Genomic DNA, 23,736 nt, shown 5'->3' on the forward strand with positions numbered 1-23,736 from the left:
ACTGGGTGTTTACCCCAAGGATACAGTTATAGTGACAGGAAGGGTTACCTGCACCCCAATATTCATACCAGCAATTTTCACAATAGCCAAACTGTGGAAGGAGCCATGATGTCCTTTGACAAATGAATGTATAAAGAAGATGTGTACACACACACACACACACACACACACACACACACACAATGGAGCATTATTCAGCCATCAGAGAGGATGAATACCTACCATTTACATTGACATGGATGGAACTGGAGGATATTATGCTGAGTGAAATAAGTCAATTGAAGAAAGACAATTATCATATGGTTTCACTCATATGTGGAATATAAGAAATAGTGAAAGGGACCACAAGGGAAGGGAGGAAACTGAGTGGCAAAATTTAGAGAGGAGGACAAACCATGAGAGACTCCTTACTGTGGGAAACAAAGAAAGGGTTGCAGAAAGGCAGGTGGAAGGGGGGGGATGGGGTAACTGGGTGATGGGCACTGAGGAGGGCACATGACGTGATGAGCACTGGGTGTTATACTGTATGTTGGCAAACTGAATTTAAGTAAAATTTAAAAAAATAAAACTGGGCTGAGAACTTATGTTGTTCAATTCTTGAAGATGAACGAATTTTAGAGCTATTTTGGATCTTCAAAGTTATCTAGTCCAGACCCTAACTTACTAGATGAAGAAGCTGGATAGAATAATTAAATAATTTTGCTATGGCCACCTAGTTTGTTAATAGCAGGTACTAGACTTGGATCCAGAGAGCTCCATAACTGTCAGCATCCTGCCCCTTCTATGTCATAGTCAACACAAATACACACAAGCTACCCGTGTAATGCATGGTTCTTCAAACCAACTTAACCACAACATTTAGACAGATTTAGACTAAATAAAATGTATTTATAATGCACATATTGGCAGTAACAGGTTAGAAAGTTATGTTAGTAGATATATATGAAGTGTTTTTTCTCATACATGAGGTAGGTGATATTATCCCCATTTCTGATTTGCAGAAACTAGGATTCTGAGAGGTTAAATGACAGCCAAAGAATGTCAGGGCTAAGACAAGAGCCTCTATCTTCAGATTTTAGGTTTGACGTTCTTCCCGCTATCTCACACTATTTCCCTATACAAAGGTTTGCTCAGCAACAACCTCCTAAAGTTGACCTTCTGGATTTTTTTCTTGATTTATTTTTATTAAAACTACAATAAAAAAGACTTCTGAAATAAAATTGGCCCTGTCAAAATCATGAATAAAAAATTGTATCTCCTTTTCTATATCCTCTGTCATTTGTCACCTTGTCTAACCATCTGCCTTCATGGTCCTTTCCCCAGTTCTCCCTTGCCTAAGATTCTCATTTGTCCAGTGGAATCCCATTCCATCAGTGGGTATTAGTGACATGACCCCTTCATGACTTCATTTCCACTGTCATTTTAGCCTATCCAGAGTATGCATATAAAGGATGACTCTCTAAAAATCTAAATTCATGTAAGCTAATACCATAGAGAGGACTTTGAAATATAAAAGCAAAATGAGCGAGAAAACAATTGGTGAACTTACTGAACACACAGGTTTGGGTGGTATTATAACAAGGCTGTTTGTCATGTGTTGAAATCCATGTGTGAATTAGGCTGTTCAGTGGTGGAGGTGGGGGTGGGTGCCTGGGTGGCTCAGCTGGTTAAGTGTCCAACTCTTGATTTCAGCTCAGGTCTTGATCTCAGGGTCATGAGTTTGAGCCCTGCATTGGGCTCCAAGCTGAGCATGCAGCCTACTTTAAATAATAATAGTAATAATAATAATAATAATAATAATAGGTGGGTTAATCTAGAACAGGGAAAACTAAAACCAGAGGAATATTTAAAAGGCATTAAGAGTGTGGAGGAGAGTGGGCTTGTCTTTTGGCTAAATAGATGGAAAGGAAGGATAACTTCTAGACACGACCAGCAGGAGACATAGCATCAATATTCAAATATAAGGCAAGGCTTTGGAAAAAGGAGGAAAAAAATGACTTTATATGTAGTATGTATAACAGAATCAGTGTAAAAATTTTGAGATGAGAGACGCCTGGGTAGCTCAGTGGTTGAGCACCTGCCTTGGGCCTGGGGCATGATCCTGGAGTCCCAGAATCAAGTCCCACATCGGGCTCTCTGCATGGAGCCTACTTCTCCCTCTGCCTATGTTTCTGCCTCTCTCTGTGTGTGTCTCTCATGAATAAATAAATAAATCTTTTTTAAAAAATGTAAGACAAGTGTAATATAGAGGAAAAAGGATGTAAGCAGATTATTTAACGAAGAGAAAATATGATATGAATATACAGGAAAATACCCAGCTTCTCTGAAATGAATTTGAGTAATTGTGAAATACCATTTAACACTTCCAAAAATACAAAAAAAAATCATAATTCTTCTAAGTAATTCTTATTATTGTTAGTGATAAGGTAAATCATTTAAATGGTTCTGGAAAACAATATGGCAAAGCATAGCAACTATAAAATTTTCCATACCTTTTTATCTATTAATAATACTTCCAGAAATTTTTAAAAATATTTTAAAGATAGAAAAATACATGAAAGTGTTCATGAAAACATTTGAAATGGAGAAATAATCTAAATATCTGAGCCCTAAGCAGATAATTAAAGTATACTTCTCCTTCAAAAAAATATTATAGAGCCTTTTTTAAATGCTATTATGAAATTATGTAATATGGAAAATAGTTTTAATAAAATAATTTAGATAAGTAGAAAAATTACATTCATCTCTTTACCATTGTGTAAGAATTATACATGGATATAGAAAAGGAGTAGAATAAAATTTGACCAAAATAAAACATTTTGATTAATTAATCCTGTTACTGTTAGTAAATTTTCAGATTTTTCATCATGTTTCATTCACACTAATATTTTTGCCCTTAAAAAAAAGGAAACATATACTGCATTACGTTGCATCTTTTGCTATCATTTTTATGTTTTAATTACATTTTCAACATTCTTTTGTATTTTGGGTCAGTGTTAGGAGCAATAAGCATCTCGGTTTGCCTTGGGACTGAGGGAATTCCTTGGATTTGACACTTTCAGTGCTTAAACCAGAAAAATCCCAAACAAATCTCAATGAATTGGTCACCCTGGATAGAGTGAACATTAAAATGTTCTTTTATTTTTCTAAACCCAGCATTTCATTCATGGACTAAACAATAGTGAGACAATAACATCTTTGTTATTTGTTATTTATAGATTTTGACAGGCATATAGTTATTTTGGGTTTTAAATGACTTGTATTTTCTATTTAAATTGCTATCATATTGTAAAATTTGTGAGGATGATGCCTCCATCACACACAGAATGCTGTAAGAATAAACAGCACTTGAAGCGACAAAGAGCATCGCATTCAATGTTTATCTTTGAAAATAGATTCACTGTGGGCACTGTGGATATTTTGAAGGGAAAAAAAACAAACAAAAACAGCTCCAGCTAAATTTCCCAGTGGCTGCTGCTGATTCACAAGCAAAGTTCTGTGTTGGTTCTCCCACTGGGATCTTTAAGTCCTAGTGTACTTTCCCGTCTACTCACATCTTTAGTACAAGAGAAGTTCACCAGGGCATTTTTTTTTTCCTCTTAATAGTTAAAAAGTAAATCCTATTTTTTGCTTCCTTCTACTTTTAACCTACTTCTAAATTTGCATCTTAAAAGTCTCTTGGGAGGAAACTTCCCCAAAAACATCCTTTGGGAGAGCAATGTATTATTCTATTCAAGTTTCCTAGTACCAATATGAAGTAAAGCCAATCCAAATGGACACTGATTACTCCAACATACCTCCCAACTAAGACTCTTGGCTGACTGCAGGTCTGTGGACAGCATTTTTCTGTTAATCCTTGCGTGGTTGCAATCTCTGACTCTTTCTACTACTGCATTTTTGGATTATATTCCAAGAATGGATCTTAAAAGTGAGCACTACTGTGCATTTTCAAAGGTGCATCTGACTAGATCAGTATTAGAAACTGAGTCACTTTATATTTGAATAAAAGTGAATTTAATAATTAAAGTGGTTTTTTTTCTAGAAGTTAAGTGAGTTAGCATTGCTCTTTCTATATAAATTAATTGTCACTTTTCAGGGCATGTCAGTTTATTCTCCATCTACTATGTGTACATGTTCATAAGACCTTATAGTATTTAATGAAGAGATCCTTTTTAAGTATTGATAGCCACAAGAAAATTATTCCATGTTTGATCTGTGTTAAAGAATCAAAGTCCAAGATCTTTGAATGGAACTTAGAATAAAAATGTAATTAGGTTACATCCCTGAAGTCTGATATATCTTTAAACAAGACTGCAAATGAAACTTTATTAGAGCTTCAAATGAATTATTTCATTGCCTTTTTTTTTAATTCATTTTCTTCCCCTTCTCTTTCATGTCTGTGTTACTGACATTGCTGCTGTATTTTACCTATCTTTTTCAGGGTGTTTTAATTATTTACTGCTTAACGAGTAGCACAGAGAGGAAGCCTCATTCAGAGGTGCCCGCTCTGCAGCAGGTTTTTCTTTTTCAAAGCTTTGCAAGGAGGTCTTGCACAGAGCCTACAGGTCTTGCCACACTGAATAAATCGTTCTGGAGGCAGTATTTCCTCTGAGTGGCTGAGAGGAGGCACTGCCCTAGAAAGAGCTCTTCAGAGGTACCACTGACCAAGGGCGGGAGAGATGCTGGATGGAAGTTGGATGAAGTGTGCTGTTGCACCCATTCCTGAAGTGGCTCTTAGGATTGAAGAAGTGACACAGTTCCATAATAGTTTGAAAGTATTCCATGTAGCAAGCATGGCCAGATTCTCTCCAAGTGGTAAATCTGAAAAACAACAACAATAACAACAGCAACAACAACAACAACAACAACAACAACAACAACAACAAACCCTGAAAAGATAAAAGGGCAGGAAAAGCTTCTGAATGCCTACGAAGGACCAGGCACGCTGCATGGTGCCCCAGCTAGTTTAATGCCCTTTACAACCACATGCTGAAGCTGGCATTGTTATTCTTGATTCCAAGCACTTAGAGAAATGGTGTGAATGGTCCAATTACATCATGGGCTTTAAGGTTCAAACCTTGGTCTCTGCCTTTAGAGTCAAACATTGGATACAGTTTCTAAAATGAGGTCACTTGAGGGAGTGAAGCCACCATGGGCTTTGATGTGGGCCTAGGGAAGGGGACCACTGTGGCTCATTATCTCATCTCTATAGTATAGATGCTAACGTGTAGAGAGAGCAGGCACTACTGTCATGCAAGGCACATGGTGAGCACTCAGCTAACACTGTTTTTCTCCCTCCATACTCACCTACATATGGTATTTTCAGTTTGTTAGGTTTCCGTAATACTCTAAATAGCACGTGCTGATTGCCAATCAAAACAACCATGTGTTGAGGAAAAGTTAATAGTCCCTCACCCGCCTCCATCCTCTGTAAGTTAATCAATACTGTACTTTGGTGTATATGCTTCCAAACCTGTCTCTTTGCTCATGTAAACGTATACACATAATCAGAATGTGCTTTGTTTAAAATGATGAACAGTATATAATTCAAGGAAGAATTACATTATTGATTAAGTCCAGTGCAATATAATTCATTAGTTGATCTAACGTCAATACTAACTTTATTTCTCCTCAGACTTTTATGCTTGTCGACACTTTTTACTTAGTATTTTAAGATGAGGTGGCAACCATTAAAGTAAAACAATTTATTATATGAGGGAAATAGTAAAACTCTGTAAGCTCTACAATGGCTGGTATTTAGTCCTATTGTTTGTACATTTTTTAAAAAAATATTCAAATAATTTTGATGCTTACAATTATGAACATTTAAGAATTAGGCTGCCTAATACATAGTCCTTAGAAATGATAAAACTTAGATAGAAACTAACTATCTGGGATGCCTGGGTGGCTCAGTGATTGATCATCTGCCTTTGGCTCAGGGCATGACCCCGGGTCCCGGGATCGAGTCCCGCATCAGGCTCCCTGCATGGAGCCTGCTTCTCCCTCTGCCTATGTTTCTGCCTCTCTTTCTGTCTCTCATGAATAAATAAATAAAATCCTTTAAAAAAGAAACCAACTGTCAGAGGCTTATTACTGCATAAAGCAGTCAAGCTTGTGTACCATTTCCATCACTGACCACAATCCACCTATCTAAATTTACAAACAACAATAATTAATATCAATTCCTTCAGAATATTGAGGAAGTGCAGGAAAATCTTCTGGATTTTAAAAATTAACTTGCTGGGGGTGGGGGTGCCTGGGTGGTTTAATCATCGTTAAGTGTCCAACTCTTGATTTTGGCTCAGGTCCTGATCTCAGGGTCATGAGATCAAGCCCTGTCTCTGCTCCATGTTTGCTGTGGACCCTGCTTGAGATTCTCTGCCTCCCTCCCCCTCTCCCTCTACCCTTCCCTCTCTCTCCCACTCAAAAAAAGAAAAAAAATAACTTACTAGTATTGCAAACATCAGTGATTAAACCCTTGGTAAGATTCTTGCACACTTGTCTTCCTGTCTTCCTGGGATCCATTTCATTGCCTGGCTTCGTGACCCGTATTTTTTAACGGGGGTGTGGTGACATTCCTGTAATGTCCATCTGAAATCTTTGTTCAAAATGATAAAGAAACAATTCCATTTTTAAAATAGCATCTTAAAAGTATCCCAAAGTAGCTACTCAAAAGTTACGGGCATATTTTCTTCCTGATTCATTAGGGATGCGATTGAGTTACAGAACAAAATCTTTGTTTTCCAGCATTCCATTTTGCAGTGATGCTTGGTGGGTTATAGTCAGAACAAATCTCTGACAAGAGACAAACCCTCGCAAGTGATAGTTTCCACTGGGAAGTGTGACAAGCCCTTAACTATTTCGGCATGCATAGTGCCTCTATAATTATCATAGTTGAATGTAAAAACCTAAAGATAATATAAATTGTTCATGCAGTTAAACTGAATTGGAAAGCAATGTCTTTTGTTTTTTACAAAAGAGCCATAACATTTTTCCCTTTTTGCTGCTGTTCAATATTGCTCCTAGCAGATTTTATGTCTAGGTTGTATGGAATAGTAACTTAATGCCAAAGATGTCCAGTAGCTTCAGATTAAAATGTAATATAACATACATAAAGCTTTATTGTTCCTTTAGGTTGTTGTTTTAAGCTGAAGTGGAATATTTCCCTAAATTCTTCAACAAATGTGTGCGATTTACAACTAAATATGCTTAAGACTTATACCAGTGCTGCTAAAGAAATAGGCCTTATGGACCTGTCAAATTATTTTCATGCAATTGTTTCTGTAGCATTATTTTTACTGGCAAATGTACAAGTTGATAGAAAAGGAAATAATTAGCTACTTTCAGAATTGCTGATGCATGGAACTAAAGGAGGCCAGTCTGTGCATCTTAGAGATTGTGACATTTTAAATTACCTGAATAATACAGGGAGCCGTCTTTGGACATAATTAACACCTTGCCTAATTACTGTCAGGTCTAGACAGAGTCACACTTTATTTATGAAATATTATTTTATTCAAACTTGCTTTCACGCTTATTATATTGCAAAGTTTAGATTTGTGTGCTGTTTTCCTAAGTGGAGCAACTTCTTTTTTTTTTCCCTCTCTCTTTTTTCTTTTCCCTCCCCCTTCAAGTAATCAATGCACTGCTGAATGAGTTCATTTTAATGCACTCAATCATGCCTCTAATGTTCGTAGCTTACGGGCGCAAGCATCAGTAATGCAGGAATGTTATATGGCTTTAGTTTGGGCCATTTCATAAAATATTCATGGAATCAAAAATGTGCATCAAAATAGCGGCTGGGAGAATTACATTTATGTTCCTGCTTTTATGGCAGCTTCACATTTAAACCCATTTGTGTTAATATCTAGTCAATCTTCCTACTTTAAAAAAAAACTAAAATGGGAGAGATCATATACATTCTCTTTTGCTTAATATTTGTTCTAGACATCTGCTGTGATACAACAAATATCTATAAACTTTCAGAGATGTTGTGTAGGGAAAAGGGGTAAGCAACAATTTGGATAATACCCAAATATATAAAATCTTATTTTCTCTACATAACGTTTGTCTTAACATCCTACCAAGCATTTTGCAGTTTACCACACTGTTTGGGTATTATTTGTATTTTTAAATAAAGGGGTGGATTTCTTGTTGTGTGGGCTTTAGGTAAAGTGAAACTCCCTTGTAATAGTTTTATTTTGAGAGTGCACTTTCTTTTGCATGACAAACTATAATTGCATACCAACCTCCTTATTGTGTATGTAGATGTCATGTAATTGTTTTTAAAACAAACAAACAAACAAACACCGAAAACTGAGGCTTAGGATACTTCTATCCATACCTGGACACTCTTGTTTTACACACTTGTTCTGTGTATCTCCTAGGTGTTTTCTGATAGTACTTCATATTATTGAGTAAACTGATTACTGATGGTATTGGTGGAGGGCCATCTCAACTCCCTCCCACGAGATATTTTGGCTCCATTCTCTTCCTTGATTCACTTGAAATATTAGTGAAGTCTCTGGGTTTTTGCTTAGCATTGAACCATGCATTCCAGGCACTTAGTTGAACACTAGTTGTCTTCCTTGTTGAGGTTGCTTTTGCGATCTTTGTTAGGCATAGGAATGATGAAGATTTGCTTGTAATTCCTGCTGCAATGTTAGAAAGCTCCTGTGTCCCCAGAGACCTTTCCAATGGATGAATATTCCTGAGGGCTCCTCTTTTCTCTCCTGTATTCAGTTAACTTTTATTTTTGTGATACCCTGGTGTAATCCTTCCTTCTGCCCTCTTCTTCAATGGAAAATAATGTTACCACTTGATAATTCCGGGGAAGTACAGTTGTCTAGACATGTGTCCTTCCACAAGATTGGTTGTAGGATCTGGAAATCTCACCTGGTTCTGGTATTTTAAACTTTATTTGGTGACAAAGGGTAGACTATATATGAACACTTTACAGAAGTTACAAAGGGATGCTATGAACCAAAAAATTGGTTCATATTGAAAAAAAATGGTTCATAATCTTCATTTATTTTTACTTTAGCTTTATCAAAATGACCACTATAATGATGGCTTTTTATAATATTTCTCTCAGGTATATTAAATTTAATTTTCTTCAGATAAAGTGGGATACATTATATCTTATTAATTACCTAATCTTAATATTAATATCAGTCTTTACCCAGAAAGTAAGAAAATCTTTGAAATCCTACTCACAATTGAAAATATAAATTAAATGGAAATCATTCCATTGTTAACCATGCTTAAAGGGAAATACTTGTATATTTGAATTGTTATACTCCCTTCATACTATAGACTATATTTTAATATTTTAAAATCAAATATACCATATTATAATATGTGCTTTCAACTTCTGACCAGCCTTTAGAAATTGTAGCCAAGTCATTTGTGTGCTTTTGATCATTTTGGATCAAAACCTTGCTGGTCTGTTTGCCACCAAATAGATTTAGGAATGCATCTCTACATCTGAGAAGGACTGGAAAACTCTACTTTCTTTGTTTAGGCACCTCGGTTTAAAGTAGAAACCCCAGTGGCCTCATCTGTGACAATGTGGTTAAGGAAGGGGAAGTGACTCCGTGAGTAGCTACACGTGGCTACAGCTGACTAAGTCCGGGGCACCCTAGGAATCCAGGAGCCCAGTGGATGTCAGCACACAATTTATGGGAAAGTAGGGAGTTTAGATGCAGGATGCATAGCTGGTTTTACATCAGACTCCTTCAGAAAGACCAGTCAGAAGCACATCAGAGGCTAATATCTGTGCTTTTATATTAGAAATTACCTGCAATTGCCTGAATAGAGTCAAGAATTCTAGAACTGGAAAATACTAGAAACCATAAAAACATTGTTTTTAACTTGAGAGATTTATGTCTGAAGAATGTAACTTACTTTACCCAAGTTCCTGACTCTTGGTTTGTTGGCTAGGAACTAGTGTGGTAGAACCAAGTGGGATGGGTTTTTGATGGTCCCAAGTTTAAATCCCAAACATTACTTTTTAGCTATTTAGCTATTTGAGTCATTTAAACTTTATGTGTCTTAATTTCCTCCTTAGTGTAAAAGTGATAATCATATATACTACATCAGTTTTTAGAAGGTTAAGTGAGATGATGTATGGGGGAAAAACCTTCTATTTTGACGAGCACCCAGTAGGCCTTCTGGAAAGAGTAGAGCCCTGTTCTCTTTCACCTGAGCACCTTGGACCAGGCTCCTTCCTCATGGGAGACCTTAAGTTTACTCTCCTGAGAGCTAAACCTTGGCCAATAATCATGAGCTAAGTAAGACACTGATATGAGCCCTCAAAGCCTCAGTAAAAATCAAACTCAACCTCATTCTAAGGTTGCCTGCCATAGTAACTAACTGACACCGATGTTCCCGAACCCCCCTTCATTTCTGTTTAGACAGCCTGTCCAGGATGCTGAATAGCACCAATAACACAGCAGAGAGTCTGGCTGTTGTGGAATACAATGACATAATCCCCACCTTTTCCCACTATTCCCCACCTTCAGCCCTCTCTCCATTTCCTCCACCTCTTCTTTCCCTACTTTCTACCTTTCTCTCCCTCCCCCTGCCTCTTCTTTCTGTTCCCAAGTAAATCAAATCTTGGACATGGCCATCAGTTCTCATAATACTATTTACATCTTTATGCCTCATTTGCATCTCATTATAATGAGTTGGGTTATCCAGAGCTTCACCTCTTGGCTCTCCTTCTGGAATTGTGATTCCGTTATTTTATAACACACCTTTGGATCTTCTTTCCATCTGGCTATTGTGTGTAACCACAGATGCCATTAGGTCCTTCCTAGTCTCCTTATAGTCCCAGCTTTTTTTTTTTTCCTAGAACTATCTGGTTTACTCACAGTTCCTGTAAATACCTTTCCCTATTCACATGGCCAAAGAGAAATATGTACCTGTACTTTATGAGTAGATGGATGCTGGATGGAAAAAAAAAAGAACTCTGGCATACATCTTTCTAGGAATACAGGGCTATACTTTACAGGCAGAAATATAGTTAACAGAGGAAACATAACACACATATATGTCAGTGCTCCATTTGAGTTTTAAAAAAATGAGGGTCATGGGTATTTGGAGAAAGGTGTTTCTAGTGAGAGGTGCTACAGGAGAAAGATGAGAAAGTATGCCTGCTGTTGTGGGAAATAAGAGAAAATCTGTGAGTTAAATGTGAAGATATACTAGAACAGTGAACTTCAACCTTGAATATTTGCATCAAAATGAAAGAGGATTGGGCATTATCTTTAAAATAGTTTCTATCATATATTTTATTACAAAACAAAAATATTTTGATAGAAACATTAGACAATGCTGATAATCAGAAAGGCAAAAGAAACTATCCGTCATCTATTTAACACTGATAATGCTTTGTAAATGTTTTCTGATGTTTTCCAGTATTTTCGCTTATCACAAACACCTGTCCATGTAATGAAATATTCCTCTCATGTTTATGGCTTTGTAGTCTTGTATCATGTGAAAAGTTCATAATACAAGTTTCTAAGCGTCTATCCTGTACACCTTCCCCCCTCTATGGATGTGTCCTTGTGCACATGGACATAGTGCTTCTACATAGTGCTACAAGGGCTCAGACTGGCCATGTCTTGACCCAGCTCCTTTTAGAGATTATTTGCTGATTGTCTACCTCTGTTTATTGTATTTCTTTGTGAATGCTATTCTGATTTATGTGTGTATTCTTGAATATTTCAATACTAATTTGGACAGCAAATTCAGAGCAAAAACAGGGAAATTATATGTAAGAGTCACGGCAGGGGCTGCAACATCCTGTATAATCTAACCTGTGATATGTAAGGAAACCTATTTGAGAAAATATACTGAGCCTGATAAGACTTCCATAGATTCATTTAATCAATCATGGTAGTCCTGTTATAAAGACTCAACTACATTTTTTGGAGGAAGAAAAAGTTATAGTTAGAGAATACTAATTTAGGTATTGAACCTGTATTGGTCCATTTCTCACAATAACACCTTGAATAGTTTACACTGTTATCCTATTTTGCAAAAGACTTAAACTCACACACAGAGAGGGTAGGAGTAGCCTGAGGCTGAACAGCGGAAAGGGTAAAGCTGAGAAAGAAACGCAAGCTGTCTGCTTAGAGCCTGCACTCATCCTCAACCACTACTATGGGAATGCCTACATACAAGTGCCTTTCCAGTTCATTTCAATTTAGGTAACTCCCAATACCATAAAAGAGTTTTTACACTATAGGATATTGTGAGGATTTTCACAAGGCAATTCACACGTAAAATACAATCAACAGTGTGGAACTGCAAACTACTCTTCCAGAAATGTACTTGCTCATATTTCAAGGAGTGAAATCACTGAAAGCTAATTTAGAGTTTTGGCTTTGAGAAGATATGTTTTGAACTGTATTATGAAATATAAACCAGAAAGGCAGTTAGGTTGTATTTTAATTATTAAAAATGACATGGAGTATACAAATGCCCCTATAATAATTGAATTTGAAATTTGTAACAGACGCATCCTCTCTCAAGGCACCTGAATTCTTCTTGGGAATGAAACAGATGCTGTCTGTTGAAAAGCAGTGTAGGATAGTGGATTCAGACTGCCTGGATACACTAACCCACTAACCATTCAATCATGGGCAAAATTCTTAACTTCACTTTCTCTTCTGTAAAATGGAGCCATAACAATCCCTTTTTCACAGGAGAGTTTTGAAGATTAAATGAAAAATTCATATAAACCATATAGCGACATTACCTTTCATATATAATGTCAAATAAAGGTTAGCTAACAAAATTGCTATTAGTAATTATTACTGGGTTTCACACTGTTTCTAGACACGTGTAATCCTAGCCAATTTCTACTTGCCAAAACACATCCCTCCAGGAGGAGTTCATCCAAAATCATTGCTGAATCTGAGGTCCAAATAGAGATCACTCCTTGCCCAGCTTAAATCCTCTTCATCCTTAGAAATTCTTAACTGTATTCCAGGGTTTCCACCCCCCTTTAATAGTAAAACATAAGATGTATACAAAAATTTTTGAAAATATGTTCTGGCCTGTGTTTATATTTATGAATGGCTTTTATTCTTCAGGTCAGCTTCTGGAAGCTGCTGAGCATTATGAAGCATTCCATCAATTGACGGAAGGGCGGATATGGAAGGATGAGACAGGCCGCTTTCTCAGCTTGTTGGCCTGTGAGAGTCTCCTGAGGACTTACAGATTACTCTCAGACAAAATGCTGGAAAATAAAGAATACAAACAGGCCATCAGAATTCTAATAAAAGCTTCTGAAATAGCCAAAGAAGGTGGGTGGAAAAGCACACTCTCACATTGCTTCCTTTAATGGGCAGACACTGCTTCTCCCAAGAGTGAAGTAAAAATCCTCAAGTGTTTGGGTGATTATTTCCTATGAAATGCAAAGACAAATGCCATCAATATACTTTCAAATTTCACTGTAAAACAGAGGTGCCTTCGTGCTGACAACAAGAAATCCATTAATTTCTTGAAAGCTCTATCTCCAAAATTACAACCCTCTGGGAGTAGTGTTATAAAACAATGAACCTGTAATGAGAAGGTAAGGTCATTTGCAAAAGTTAAGGGCGTGTGTGTGTGTGTGTGTGTGTGTGTGTGTGTGTTTTAGGTTGTATATTTCTTTCGCTCTGAGAGATTTTCATTGTAAATTCCCTGTAGTCAGATCATTGGGAAGATAATGACAAATATTTAGTTAGAAGTAACAGGAAAATAGAACTCTGATATGTTTTGAATCCATGCCTGTCAAAAGGTGGCCTTTGCACTGGCAGCATCAGCATCACTAGAAGCTCCTAAGTAAAGCAGAATCTCAGGCTCCACCCCAGACCTACTGCCTCAGAATCTGCAGGTTAGCAAGTTCCCCTGGTGATTCATATGCACACCTGCAACAGTCAAAACGCTTTCATGAGAGCTGATTGTATCCTTAATATGGTGTATCATTTGTATATCATTTGTATATGTATATAAAATATAAAGAAAAGATTTGGAGCATATATTCCTAAGTTTTTACTTGGTGAAATGCAAAGATATTTTATTACCACAATTTATCAATAGAGTAGACTTTTCATGAAGGAGAAAAAGAAGCTCTGTGCTTTCCAGTGTATTAGCTCAAGGATATGTTTAATTGATTGGGTTATGGTTTATTTGGAGTAAATAGGCCTGAATTTCTGGTTGTGATTTTAGTTTTCTAAAAGAGTAAAAGTAAACATCTTATCTTATTCTGTTACTTCTTTTTAATGATATTATAATATTCATAGGAAATCACCCTCATTGCAAGATGTATCACATTGAATGAACTGCTTTTGAGTGACTAGTGATCTAGTACCTTCCCCAAAGGGGTAAACACTGACATAAATAGTTAGCTCTTAGATCAATTTCAGCAGCTAACTTTAGTCACATGAAAAGTTATGTGGAATCTCAATGTAGAGTAATGTATCAATCAGGAAAAGGTATTTTGCTTTAGGTTCACAATTGCTAAATGTAAGATAGTTTACGAAGGAAGGAGGGAAGGCTCCAAGGGTCTGTTTGCCCAGTCAGAGCCTGCCAGGCAGTCTTCCTTTTAAAAGCATCTCTTACTTTTCAAAGGACAGATAAGGAGAACAGGAGAAATCTTATGCTGTAATAATTTTTTAAATATCTTTTAAAACTGATAAATATTTGCCCCCATACTTCTTGTATGACAAAGTATATAGGTTTAAGGGATCACACAGTATCTTTACAAGAGCTCTGACAACTGAACGTTCTGGGACAAAGCATGTCCTACTTTGGTTAAGGACCCTGATGCAGCAAACTGATGATTGCCTGCCTAAGGCACGCCTTCCACATTGGTTTACATAATATTTAAGGAATACCGACATCCACTAGGGGCCAGCTCCTTTACTAGGGCACCTTGGTATAATGCGCAAGGATAGCACTGGCCATGCTGTGGTTTCATAATTCTATGATTCTATTATTTTCATATTTCAGTCATTCATTGGCCTTTAGTACATCACAGAGTTGTGCAACCATAAACACTACCCCATACTCACTAGATGTCACTCCCCATACTGTACTTTCCCTCTCCCCTAGCAACCATTAAAGCTACCTTGTGGATTTAACTATTCTGGAAAGTTCATATAAATGGAATCATAACAGTGCGTTTCCTTTATGTCCAGCTACTTTCACTTAGCATAATGTTTTCTTGGTTCATCCATCTTGTAGCATATATTACTACTACGTTCCTTTTTATGGCTGAAAAATATTTCATTGTATGGTGATGTCATATTTTCTTTATCCATTCATCAGTTGGTGAACATTTGTGTTGTTCCCACCTTTTGTCAATTATAAATAATGTTCCTATGAACCTTTGTATACACGTTTTTCATTCTTTTGTCCCTAGACCTAGAAATGGAATTTCTGGGTCATAGGATTACTCAATGTTTAACTTAAAGACGAGATGACATAGAGTTTTCCAAAGTAGCTGTCCCATTTTACATTCCTACCAGCAATGAGTAAGGGTTTCAGTTTATCCACTTTCTCACCAGTGCTTATTTCTGTCCTTTTTTTTTTTTTATTTCTGTCCTTCTTTTTGTTTATAGCCATATTAGTAGGTGTAAAATGGTATCTCACTGTGGATTTAATTTGCATTTCCCTGTTAGCTAATGATGTTGAGCATCATTTTGTGGGCTTACAGGTCATTTGCATATCTTCTCTGTAGAAGTATCTATTCATATTCTTTGCCCATTTTCAATTGGGTTGTTGTTTTATTATTGAATTAAGTATTCTTTATATATTCCAGATGCAAGTCCTTCATCAGATACATGATTTGAAAATAATTTGTTTTCTTTGCACGTTCTGATATCCATTGAAGCACAAGTTTTTAATTTTGATGAAGTCCAAAATATCTATTTTTTTATTTTATTGTTTGTGTTTTTAGTATCACAACTAAGAAGGCTGCCACAAATCCAAGGTCATGAAGATTTGCTCCTACATTTTATTAAGAATTGTATAATTTTAACTCCTATGTTTAGGTCTATAATCTATTTAAGTGTGTGTGTGTGAAGGAGGATATGAGGAGGATCCAAATTCATGTTTTCCATGTGGGTATCTAGTTGTCCCAGTGCTCTTTGTTGTATACACTGTTCTTTTCCAATAGTTTTAGGACCCTTGTCAAAAATTGATTGTCCATAAATGTGAGAGTTGTTTTCTAGACTCTCAAGTCTATTGTTGTGATCTATGTATTTGTCCTTATTCCACTACTACATATTCTTGATTCTTGTATTTGTGTAGTAAGTTTTGAAATTAGTAAATGAGAGTCTTCCAATATTTTTCAAGATTGCTTTGGCTACTCAGCATCACTTGCACTTCCACATGAATTTTAGGATTAGTTGGCCCATTTCTGCAAAAAGGACAGCTGGAATTTTCATGGGGATTGAACTGAAACTGTCAAGCAATTGGGAGAATACTGCTATCTTAACACTATGACTTCCAATCCATGAATATGGGTTAACCATCCATTTATTACATATTCTGTTTCTCTCAATGATGTTTTGTAGTTTTTAGTGTACACAACTTGGCCCTCTGTCAAATTTATTTGCAATGTTTGATTTTTTCTGATGCTATGAGAGATGGATTTTTTTCTTTCATTTTCAGATTGTTCATTGCTTGGAGGTAAAAATAAAATTACTTTTGTTTATTGATTTTGTATCCTGCTAAACTTGTGTATTAGCCTTAATGGTTTTTTATGTATTCTTCAGGATTTTTCCATATAGAATATTATATTATCTGCAAGTATAGCTTTACTTCTTCCTTTCTGATCTTGATGCTGAAGGGTTATAGAATATACCATCCCAACAACCACTTTGGCATAAGGAGAATTTTGAGCTAAAATCACTTGAAAAATAAGAGATACAACAAGGGCATGTAATCTCCCCGTTTCCTCCTGAAAACAGGAGATAAAAATTGTTGTGAAAGATGCCCTTCCTGTACCACAAGAAAAGAAACATTCTTCTGTGAGGAGAATTCTGTACAAACAGACTTTGTTAAAATAATCCTTATTTGGGATCCCTGGGTGGCGCAGTGGTTTGGCGCCTGCCTTTGGCCCAGGGCGCGATCCTGGAGACCCGGGATCAAATCCCACATCAGGCTCCCGGTGCATGGAGCCTGCTTCTTCCTCCGCCTGTGTCTCTGCCTCTCTCGCTCTCTCTCTCTGTAACTATCATAAAAAATAAATAAATAAATAAATAAAATAAAATAAAATAAAATAAAATAAAATAAAATAAAAAAATAATCCTTATTTGCCTTTAGCTTGCCTCCATTGCTTGGTTGCTTTTCCACAATTGCCTCTCTTTGTTCAACCCAATGTTAAAGCATGTAGATTTTGCAATTTCTTTGGTTCTTCTTTCCTTATGAAGGCTCCCATGTCACCTAAAAATTATGTACATTTGTGTGTTTTTTCTCCTATTAATCTGTTTTATGTCAATCTAATTCTCAGGCCCAGCCAAAAAACCTTAGAGGTCAATGTTTGCCTCCTTTACAATGCCTATCATATTTCTTGACTAATTGCTCTAGCTCGAATTTCCAGCGTAGTGTTACATGGAATTGGTTCCAGGATGCATCTTAGTCTTCCTGCTGATCTTAGGGTGAAAGCTCTTGGTCTTTTGCCATAAGAATGATATCAGCTGTGGGTTTTTTGTAGATACTCTTTAATGTTATTAAGTTCTCTTCTAAGTTTATTGAAGATTTTTATCATGAAAAAGGATTGCATTTTGTCAAATGCTTTTTCTGCATCTATTAAGATGATCATTTAGTTTTTATCCTTCCTATTAATATAGCATAGTACTTTGATGATTTGCATATGTTGAACCAATCTTGCATTCTTGGGATGAATCCCATTTGATCATGGAATATAATCCTTTTTATATGTTGCTAGATTCACTTTGTTAATATTTTGTCGAGGCTGTTTGTGTCTATATTCATAAAGGATTGGTTTGTAGCTTCCTTATGATGTCTTAATCTGGTTTGATATCAAAATAATACTGGCTTCATATAATTATTTGGGAAGTGTTTTCTCCCAATTTTTGGAAGAGTTTGTAAAAAATTGGTATTGATTATTCCTTAAATATTTGGTAGAATTCACCAGGGAGGTCCTCTGGGCCTGGGATTTTCTATGTGGAAAATAGTTTGACCACTAATTCAATTTCTTTACTTGTGCATTTATTCTGATTTTCTATTTCTTCTGGGGGCAATTTCATTAGTTTACATCTTTCTAGCAATTTGCCTATTTCATCTGGCTTATCTAATTTGTTGATGTGCAGTTGTTCATAATATTCCCTTATAATCCTTTTTATTTCTCTAAGGTCTACGGTGATCCCTATTTCATTCCTGATTTAAGTAACTTGAGACATCTCTCTTTTTTTCCTGTTCAGTCTAGCTTAAAGTTTTGTCAATTTTGTTGACCTTTTCAATGAAACAATTTTTTAAAATTTTCTGTATTGTTTTTCTACATTTCACTTATTTCCACTCTAGTCTTTATTATTTTCTTCCTTCTGTTTGCTTTGGGTTTAGTTAATTCTTCTTTTTCTAGTTTTAGAAGGTGAAAAGATGACCCTTATTTTTTAAAATAGACATATAGAGCTATACATATCCCTTTAGCTATACATGTCCTGCTTTAGCTGGATCCCATAAGTTTTGGGTTGTTGTTTTGTTTGTTTTCATTCATTTCAAGGTATTTTCCAGTTTACCTTCTGAGTTCTTCTTTGACCCACTGGTTATTTAGAACTGTTTAATTTCCACATACTTGTGAATCTCCCATATGTTTTATTATCTATTTCTAATTTCATTCTCTTGTGAATACCAACTTCTCAGCTGGATCTACTACTCTGACAACTGTCCTTAATATTGAAACCTGCTTTTTCCTCCTTAACCCCGCTTAGCACCCTCAATTTCCCTTACCTTGCTGTATTATTTTCTCCCAGAATACTTATCACCATACAATTTACCACATGGTTTATTATGCTTATTATGTATTTGTATCTCTTTATGTCCCTTCCTTCTAAAATGTAAGCTCTCCAAGGACAGAAAATGTTTCTGGTTAATTTACTGGTGATTCCTAACTCTGGGAAATGAACAAGGGGTAGTGGAAAAGGAGGTGGGCAGGGAGTTGGGGTGACTGGGTGATGGACACTGAGGGGGGCAATTGGTGGGATGATCACTTGGCGTTAGGCTATGTGTTGGCAAATTGAACTCCAATTTAAAAAAAATTTTTTTAATTTACTGGTATATTCCAAAGGCTTAGAGCTGTGCCTGACACAGAATAGGTCTTCAATAAATATTCAGTGAATAAATGAATTAGTGGATATATAGTTTTTAATTTTTACTATTGTATTAATTCTATTTTATTATATTTTCAAATAACAATGGAAGTTTAAAGACATGTTTTAATGAAACATTTGAGTTACTCCCAAACACATTGTCTCTATCCATTAGAGACAACGACCCCCTCTTTAGATTCTCTGTGGGTATACCAGTGTAAGAATGGACGATTAGATCTTGAAAACAAAACAGTATTTCCTTTAATATGAATGATTATTGAATCATTAAAGTCAATACTAATTTAACCCACCAAATAAACTATACAGTAATATAAACAGTATTTTGCCCTTTTTTCCTTTGGTATATGTGTCATTCAACTTCAATAATGCTGACATTTTCCTCCATTATTTTATGCTTTCACTTTGTCTTAACTTTGTGTCAGTTAGTAAGCAGGAAAAGTTCTTGTGCTTAAATCCTATTTTATGGCTAATATTTAGTGTGACTCAACTGTTTAAATTAGCTGCCTCAAAATCTGTATCAACAAGGGTCGATTTTTCTGTTCTTTGCTCGGCTGCCCTTTGGATGTAAATGGTGATACTATATCAGCACATGCCACTGTTGATACTTTAACACAGTTACAACATTTAATAGAGCAAGTACAAATTATGAATAATCAATGTTTAATTATCCAAGAGGCAACTTCCCCCCATAATCTCTCCCTCTTACCCCGTCCTTTCCTTGCCTAGTTTCATCCTTATCCTCAGCACTTATAAACCTATAGCAGAGAAAAAGTTAAGGCCCAAACTGTAAGAGTTAAAATTCCCTAGACTGGATCATTGGCACCATCAACTCCACTGAAGTGAGATCTTGAGGGTATAATTCTCTGCAATCAGTGAAATTGCTTGAGAATAATAATAATATTGTCACTGGCACTTGCCATCCCATGTTCTTGTAGTCTTTCAGTTGGGCCACTGCTTCACAAGTGGTAATTCACTAAGTGGTGAGAATGAATCCAGTATGGAGAATCCTTACCTCCTGCTGAAACCCATCATGGTTGGAATACAGAGTTCAGAAATCTAAAGTTGTACCCTAACTCCTGGGTAATACAAATGCTGGCAGGTGCCCCTTTAGATTTCTACAACTTTCTATTGTTTTAAAAAGCAAAAATTCTGCTTGTTATAATATGTTAGTTTCTTTAATGCCATGGCAATTTTTCTACATTTTCAACTTTAGGAAGTGATAAGAAGATGGAAGGAGAAGCTTCCTATTACTTGGGCTTAGCACACCTAGCTGCTGGAGAGTATGAAACAGCATTAACAGTAAGTTGAAGAAAGCTTTCAATCGTTGGAGTTTTTAATTTTTACTATTGTATTTATTCTACTTTATTATATTTTGTTATAAAACCAATAGAAATCGATTGGCCTCTACCTTTATATAGAGACTAAAGCAGAATAGCTGTTCTAGAAGCAGAAACAATTATTTTTATTGCTTTAGTAGGCAATATATAATCAATTACCATGAAGTGCTTTAAAGAATATATGGAAGTTAAATATATGGAGTAATGTGACCCTCTACACTCACTCCCATACCTTTGAGGATAAGAGGATATGGATTTAAATGATTGCAAAAAGTAAATAGTAAAAAAAAAGAAAGAAAGAAAAACAACCAATTATAGTAAACTTATTAGTTGGAAAATTTTGCTTAGAAAAGACTGTGTTATTTAATAGTCAAGTAAATTGCATTGCTATGGACCTTTGTGGTGGGAGGCAGCAAAGATGCAGGGCACTGGTAGTTCCAATCTGAGAATTACTCTGCTTCATGATAAAAATCAGTGTTTGCCTATTTTATGACCAGAGTTCATATGTTTGGCTAAAAAACAGAAAAATGTCAAAAGCCATCTTTTCTGTACTATAACAGAATTCATTTTTTTCTTTCATTTTTCTCTTACTTGTAATATATTTACTTTCAATATATTTCAAGTGTAGCTTCCTATTTCATTTCACATATATCTCTTGTAATAATTTTATCTGATATACAGTATTGGCTTTATCTTTAGCTTTGAGGATTTCTGATTTGCTGTTTTGGATACTTGTGCCAAGTAGGATTCTTATATTTGGGCGATATTTTTCTCTGTCACCCTTAAAATTGGGTCATTGTGGGAAACTTAGATTATTATAGATGGCTCTTTGGTTTAATACTTTTTGGTCAATGACATATATTCAGCAATGCTGTGTTCCAAGGAACACAGAAGCCAGCACTCTTTAGGAGCTAATTTAATGAGAGTGGCCATAATATAACTTGAGAACATAACTGTAATTCAAAGCAGGGTGAATGGATTTTTTGAGTCCAGAGGTAAGAGTGGTTGACTCCAAGATCAGGGAGGTTGCACGGAGAGCTTTTGAGGAACAGGATTTCTACAGACAGAAAGTGTGGGAGCCAAGGATGATAGAACATTAGACACACACATATACACACACACACACTCAACATGAACATACTCAGTATGTTTGGGAAGCAATGAATTGTCAGGTGAAGTATGAAATCAAGATGGAAAATTAGGTGAAAACTAGCTTATAAATTGTCTATCTTTCCCCTTTTCTCTAATTGGCAATACAAACACATGGCTGAATAAATTCAGACAATACAATAGAGTTTACATTGAAAAAGACATTTTCCCTCCATCTTGGTACTCAGTCACACACAGTTCTTTTCTCAAAGGCAAATGCAATTACAAGTAATATATATATATATATATATATATATATATATATATCATATAAGTATATATACATATATGTTCTTTTGTTGTTTACAAAACTGTAGCATTTTATATGTAGTGTTCTGTGTCTTGAGTTAACTTCTTCTACACTAATGCATATAGACATGCCTCATTTTTTTTAAAGATTTTATTTATTTATTCATGAGAGACACAGAGAGAGAGGCACAGACAGGCAGAGGGAGAGGCAGGCTCTCCGCAGGGAACCTGTTGAGGGACTCCATCCCAGGACCCCGGGATCATACCCTGAGCCAAAGGCAGACGCTTAATCACTGAGCCACCCAGGCACCCCAGACATGGCTCATTTAAAAGAGCCACATGATGTCCCATGTTATAGTTGTAGCATAATGGATTTAACCAGCTCCTGTTGGAGGGCATTTAGGTTATTTCCAATTAGGTTTTATTACAAAAGGTGTATCAGTGAACAACTTTGTGCCAAAGTGAGAGGTGATCTACAGAATAAATTCCTAGTGTTAGAAATGCTGGGTCAGAGAAGAGATGAATTACATTTTTTTCTCTAAGCTTCCCTTTAAAGAAGCTTCATCAGTTTATATTCCTACAAAAATAAATGAAGGTGCCTGCTTCCTTGGGACATTAGGCACATTTGTGTAATATGTGTTGTGAATATTTTTCCAGACCATTGGATTTTTATCTTATTTATTAAATTTTTCCATGCTAAATATCCATGACCAAATTTATTGATCCCTTTTTGCATGACTTCTGGACATTCTTAGAAAGACTGTCCTCATTCCAAAATTATTATTTAATTTTATGGAGGGTTGTTATATGCTTTGTTGAGGAGTGTGAAACTCATATTTTAAGCAATCTGGGATTTTTAATGATTTTTGATGAGGCTGGTGATATGATCACATTGATGTATTCACAACTCTTTATTAACCACCTTCTATAGGGCCACCTGGGTGACTCAGTGGTTGCAGCATCTGCCTTTGGTTCAGTGTATGATCCTGGGGGCCTGGGATTGAGTCCCACATCAGGATCCCCACAGGGAGCCTGCTTCTCCCTCTGCTTATGTCTCTGCCTCTCTGTGTCTCTCATAAATCAATAAATAAAATATTTTCTTTAAAAAAAATAACCTTATATATGACAGACATCATGCCAGGCACTGGATCTGGTATATAATTTTAGAAGATAATACTACTGGTATAGTCTAGTAATGAATGATTAAAGAAACAATATTTGGCATCTAAGGAACAAATTTCTTGAAACTGTTACTCCTTTCAGAAAAGTATTGAAATTGTTTTTCTGAAAGTATGGAAACTATAAGCCAAATATGAACATGTTTGTATTAGCCATATGACCTTGGACAAGTCCTTTAAACTCTGTAAGCCTCAATTGCCTCATTTTTCCAAGGGAGCTAATAACTATACCTACTGTTATAGAGTGTAGTGAATTGAATGGTGGCCCCAAACATCCACTTCCTAATCCATGGGACCTGTGATTGTTACCTTATTTGAGAAAAGAGTCTTTGAAGATGTACTTAAGTCAAGGACCTTGAGATGAGACAATCACCTTGGATTCTCTGGGTGGGCTTTAAATCCAATGGCAAGGGGCCTTGTAAGAAAAAGGCAGAAGGAGATTTGAAACAGACAAAGGACAAGAAGGCACAT

At 36.0% G+C, this 23,736-nt stretch overlaps 1 protein-coding gene across 1 annotated transcript in view; it reads left to right on the top strand.

Annotated features, from left to right (window-relative positions):
* TTC29 (tetratricopeptide repeat domain 29) overlaps positions 1–23,736 on the top strand; it is a 168,545-nt gene that overhangs the window by 69,596 nt on the left and 75,213 nt on the right. The window contains exons 7-8 of the mRNA XM_041737971.1: positions 13,104–13,316; positions 20,566–20,651. Coding sequence (XP_041593905.1) covers positions 13,104–13,316; positions 20,566–20,651 — 299 coding nt within the window. The remainder of the gene's footprint in view (positions 1–13,103; positions 13,317–20,565; positions 20,652–23,736) is intronic.

The sequence above is a fragment of the Vulpes lagopus genome, chromosome 23 (assembly GCF_018345385.1).
Source record: "Vulpes lagopus strain Blue_001 chromosome 23, ASM1834538v1, whole genome shotgun sequence".
Classification (NCBI taxonomy): domain Eukaryota; kingdom Metazoa; phylum Chordata; class Mammalia; order Carnivora; family Canidae; genus Vulpes; species Vulpes lagopus.